We start from the raw sequence: 6,000 nt of genomic DNA, 5'->3' as shown, positions 1-6,000 counted from the left end.
ATCTTTATAGCGAAGGGAATTGTTGGGGATATAACGCAAGTAAAATGTTAAAGACAAAGAGAGAACTTTATAAACTGAAAAAAATGACATTGTATAACCGCTGTAAAAATATAGTCGAAAATGTATAAATTTATATATATTTTGGTATATATATATACATTCTGTATGTCATATATAAATATTATACAAATTTTATATACTTTTTTGACAATCAAATATAAATATTTTCTAGAGCAGGCTAAAAGTGATAATACCCCTTTATAATTAGTGCTTCACTTAAAATACAAGACAACTTCTCTTGGTATTGTGAATGAACATGAATCCCATTTAAAAAAGAAGTTTGCGTTTGTGAGTAAAAATTACTTCTTCACTTAAAATACAATAACAATAACTGTTGTCTAAATCTCAAACACGTTGGGATTCACTATATGAGTTCTCCTCTATCATGTTGTTATATTTATTATGAAGACTCACTACAAATTCTCCTCCTTCAAAATAGGCTTGTAGGTGGACTAAGAGGGGTAATCCGAAACAGCAATGGGAATTGGGTGGTGGGATTCATGGGAAAAATAATTATACCAATATTATACGCTCTGAATTCTGAACTAACAACTTTAATGCAGAGACTAAAAATGGCAATCTCGAACAACTTTACCCCTTCGAGATTAACATAGACTCNCAGCCGTTTACTTCCAATTAATTGCTAACTCTAAATGGATCTCTTGTCTAGTCTAGAAAGGGATTCACCAGTAAAAAAAAAGGTGGAGCTAATTTTTAAAAATCTTATTTATATTCTTTTTCCTTGAGGATTGGTAAAGTTAAAAAATGGACTCTTTGGTCTAGAAAGGAATTCACCAGTAAAATAAGTGGAAGAATTTCCTTTTTTTAAATCTTATTTCTATTATATTCTTTTTTTTTAAATAACTGTGGTATCCGAGTCAGCTTGCATACACCTCAACTAGGTCCAAGGGATAGCTGCCACCTCCCACCAGCAAAAGGTACCGAGTTCCTCCTTATGTTAATGAATGAAGTCCCGAAATGATTTAAGGCATAAAAGTGTGACAATGATGATTGGGATAATATTTTATGTATGCCAAAAGAGGCTACGAACTAGTGCTATATCACACGACCATGATAATGAATATATGCGGACTGCGATATGTTAACGTGATCAATATTTAAGTGAATTGAGATAAATTTATGCGGTAATTAGTTAAATATTGGATTGGTGGGAGACATAACTTGCCCAACACCACAAATGGAGTGCTTAGCGCACAAGATGTACACATGTATAATTCATCACCTAATGTTTTTTTGCCTCTATTGGAATTTAAACATGAGACCTCATGATTCTCACCCACTTCATTGATCACTAGGCCATACCCTTAGGTATTTCTAATTATATTCTTATTCCTCGAGGATTGGTGAAGTTAGTGATCATAGGGTAAAAGATGGTCATTCTTCTTATTTTTTGGGATAAGCATATGCTTATGAATAGTAAAATGATGCAAGTAAAGTTGCAATTATTAGGTTACTATTTAGTCTTAAAAACTAGCAGGATTCAATACCTGGTGCATATTTGGGTTTCCTTTTGTTGCCTTCTTTAAAAGTCAGGAAAAGACACCGTAAATAACTGGTAGAGTCACTTTCTAACACTAGGATATGAAAATGAAAGTGATCAAGTAATATGATGATACAAATTAAAGTGCCCATGAAGACAGAAGTTTAATGAGGTGGAATAGACAAATGCTTAGATGTGGAAACTTGAACATCTAAAAAGTTTGTCTCCTAGTCTTATTCAAGAGCTGATAAATAAAGTAGCAGGTTGGAATAAAAAAATCTAATACAGTTGTAATAAAGAAATCAATACATTTTGCTTAAAGAATGGGCCAGTAAACAGCAGCAACCTCCTCTCACCTTTTCACACTCCTACCTGCCCTTCCTATATTCTTTCTTTCTTATAGAAAGACTTGCTTGATGTCTCATTTTACCTCAATTTCACGAAAACAATGATCCCTTTTCTTTGGTTAATACTTCTAACACACATTAGATGGGTCAATACCGCAGATCTAGCAAATGTTTCAACTTCACTTGTCCAAAACATATTCATATTAGCCGGACAAAGTAACATGTCCGGCCGAGGTGGTGTCACTAACCATGGCCAAAATGGCATAGTTAATGAAACATGGGATGGTACAATTCCACCAGAATGTCAATCCAACCCAAATATCCTCAGACTTAGTGCAGGATTTACATGGGTTGAAGCTCAAGAACCACTTCACCAAGACATAGATTTGGGTAAAGTTTGTGGGGTTGGGCCAGGAATGTCATTTGCAAATTCAGTTCTTGAGAAAGATCCAAGCTTTGGAGTGATTAGTTTGGTGCCTTGTGCTATTGGGGGTACAAATATAAGTGAATGGGTTCGTGGGGGTGTTTTGTATAATCAGATGATAAGAAGGACAGAGGCTGCGTTGCAAGGAGGTGGGAAGCTCCAAGCTTTGCTATGGTACCAAGGTGAGAGTGATACCCAGACTCTTGAGGATGCCAAATTGTACAAATTTAGATTGAAGAGATTATTCAAGAATGTGCGCCGTGATCTACAGTCACCTACTTTGCCTGTGATTCAGGTAATTCAAAAAAATATCTTTAGTCATTCAAACATTAGTTGGCAAAAGTTTTTTACTAGTAAACTTTTTCCTACATTTTTTATAAATATTTTATTATAAAAAAGTTTAAACTTAAGGTACGTTTTATTTTAAATATAAAATTTTAAGTAAGCATCTAAGGATTATTCTTGATTTAAGACGTAAAATAATTGATTTGACGCTCATACTTTCAACATCACTTTTTATTAATTACATCTGGGACGGAGGGATTCAGTTAGCAAGTTTTGGGTGTACCGCATGAAAATTCGAGGTAGCCTAGAATGGTTGCTTTCTTTCTTTTTCGGAAAACCCAAGTTGCTTTAAAGATAAGGAGATCAAATTCAGTGCAGTGCAACTCTTTTTAATGTCATTATTGGAGTTAGTTAAGAGTGGTCCATGTCTTATTGTATTTATTAAGGCAAATTGAATACTACTTTGGTTAGTAATTTATTTGGTTGGTGTGGGTGTAGGTAGCACTGGCATCATCTCTAGGGCCTTATAAGGAGCAGGTTAGAAAAGCTCAATTGGGCATTAATCTTCCAAATGTAAGAACCGTTGATGCCAAAGGGCTCCCAGTGGGGATGGATTACGTGCACATTATCACACTAGCACAAGTTCATCTTGGGCAGATGCTGGCTGATGCCTTCCTTCAGACTCAGACTACTCAAGCCGTGCTTCTGCCTATTCAGACAGAGACTACTCAGACTAGTAATGCCCCCAAACGATGCTCCAATTTTGTTTTGGATGTTCTACTTGGTCCATTTAGATGATGCAGCTTGGAGATTTATTTGTGGGATCAAGATCACGTACCCCGTCTATGGTTGTCTCACCTCAGCCAAAATTTCAGAGCGCTTAAAACTATAGGTTGGGATCATACCAAATCAACAAATAGTTTCTTAGATATTGTTAACAGGAGTACAAAGTTACCATACTACATGATACTCAAAACTAAGACAAGGCCAACATATATATCTCATAACGTTGGATAATGAACATAATCTTCCAAGTGGACATGGAGCACCGGCACCTGCTTGGTCACACTCTATTCACTTCGTTTAATTACACTTTCCCAAAAGGCACAAACCAAAAAATTAATTTCATTTTTATAAAGCTCAAGTCTTGATGTATGTATAATTCGCACACTTGCACATACAGTATATATGTGTTGGTGAATATTTATTCAATTCATGGTTCCACTTTCTGATGATTCTTTGTTTTTCTCCTTAAATAAGGCCTGTGATTGATTGGTTATGCTTCTCTGCGGCATTACGCTGAGGAGTAAAAGAGTCCGATATGATGTACTAAAGCTTCCAACTTTTGCACCAATGAAGTATTGGATATTAATCCTGCTTCTTTAGTACTGATTAACCTCGGAAGATTGACAATACATTATTATCTCTTCCGACGAGAGATCATTTGCTTTTGCTTGCTAATTTAATAAGGTTGGACTAACATAATCACTCCCAAAGAAGGAAAGTAGTCCCGTTATGTGATAATTAAAATCAAAGCGGTTGTTGCCTCCGCAGACATATAAATGAAGGCACCGGCGTTGAATATCTGTACTAGTAGTATCATTTGAAATGTGTATACGGTCAAAATCGGGCTTGCCCTGGAACATGGCAGGTCAAGGTTCGACCGCATGTTATATCGGACCGTGGTATATAGATAGATTGCCGAGCTCGTGACCCAAAGATCGATAGAGATCGAGGTCGGCTAAGATCGAAACCAGGCAGGACGGAGATCGAGCAAGATCGAAGGAAGCTTACCGAGCCAAATAACGGAAAGCCGAGCTGCAATCTGACGAGGATCACAACTGAAATCTCGGTACGTATCAAAAAAGGCTGGTTAATTAGCTAATCATGGGATTTCTTACTGTATTTAGAAATATATCAAGGGTAGGACTCCCCTACTATATAAAGGGGAGCTGATCATTTGTAAAAGGAACACATTTTTTATGCAATACAAAGGAATATACTACCTTTCTCTTAAGCTCTCAATACTCTGTTACTTTGTTCATATTTTCCAGTGGAATATTCATTTGGTTCGAGGGCGACCTAGCTAGAGGGCCAAAGATATACATTTCCTTTTATTTGCTTTTATTTCTATTTACAGTCAATATCAATTTACGTTTTTTCTCAGTTTGTACCAAGTAAAGTCACATGTCCTTTAAACTACATATAAATTCAATTGTTATCTGTTTTTAGGGTAAACGATTTGGCGCCCACCGTGGGGCTAAGAATAATAATGGTTACCTGTTATAAAATTTAGTAACACATACTATTTTACACTTGTTCTTTGAAGTACCTTTGGTCACATGATTGAAAAATGTCAAACTCTCGGTCAGCACCTCGACACATTGACAATGATCCCGGCCACCATGGCGAAAATGAGAACATTGCACCAGAAAACGTTGTACCCCCTGCTGGCCTCGATGGAATTCCGGTTGTAGATCCAATCGACGTTAGTTCACATGTAGCCATCAATGGAAACTTGGTCGTCGATCCCGAAAGCAGCGTCCCCGGGGATGCCCGATCAGCTACTCAGAGCGCACGTGGTGGTGAAGATGGCGGGATCAACTTGCGGGTAATCTTCAAAATGTTGCAGGCTCAACAGGCAGCAATAGCCCAGCTCCAAAGTCAGATCCACATACCGAGCAGGGTCGAACACGAACCATCCCGGGAATCAAACACAGGGTCGAATCGGCTTCGAAGAGGTCGAACGTGAAGCAATCGGAGACCAACCCTGCTATCATAAAAATGCTTGAAGAATTGACAAAGCGAATCGAGACAGGGGAAAAGAAGATCGAGGAAAACGACAAGGTCGAAACCTATAATTCCAAGGTCGACCAGATTCTAGGGGCACCACCAATATTGAAAGGACTAGATTCTAAAAAGTTTGTACAGAAACCTTTCCCCCCGAGTGCAGCTCCGAAGCCAATCCCCAAGAAGCTCCGTATGCCTGAGATTCCTAAATATAATGGGACGACTAATCTAAACGAACACGTCACCTCCTACACGTGTGCTATCAAAGGAAATGACTTGGAAGATGATGAGATCAAATCCGTCTTGCTAAAGAAATTTGGGGAGACTCTATCGAATGGTGCTATGATATGGTATCATAATTTACTGCCTAATTCTATTGACTCGTTTGCTATTATTGTAGATTCTTTCGTAAAGCACACGCCGGGGTCATTAAGGTCGCAACTAGGAAGTCGGGCCTTTTCAAGGTAAGGTAGAAGGACAACGATATGCTCAGAGAATTCATATCTCGATTCCAAATGGAAAGAATGGATTTGCCACCGGTCACCGACGATTGGGCCGTTCAAGCTTTCACTCAAGGTCTCAACGTTCGAAGT

At 37.9% G+C, this 6,000-nt stretch overlaps 1 protein-coding gene across 1 annotated transcript in view; it reads left to right on the top strand.

The window, feature by feature from the left end:
* Window positions 1-3,415, top strand: part of LOC109237795 (probable carbohydrate esterase At4g34215) — a 5,025-nt gene extending 1,610 nt beyond the window's left edge. Inside the window, exons 2-3 of the mRNA XM_019404176.1 lie at window positions 2,051-2,627; window positions 3,116-3,415. Coding sequence (XP_019259721.1) covers window positions 2,051-2,627; window positions 3,116-3,415 — 877 coding nt within the window. The remainder of the gene's footprint in view (window positions 1-2,050; window positions 2,628-3,115) is intronic.

Source organism: Nicotiana attenuata, chromosome 1, assembly GCF_001879085.1.
Source record: "Nicotiana attenuata strain UT chromosome 1, NIATTr2, whole genome shotgun sequence".
Taxonomy (NCBI): Eukaryota; Viridiplantae; Streptophyta; class Magnoliopsida; order Solanales; family Solanaceae; genus Nicotiana; species Nicotiana attenuata.
Note: the sequence above shows the minus strand (reverse complement) of the source record. Positions and strands in the feature narration are given on the sequence as shown.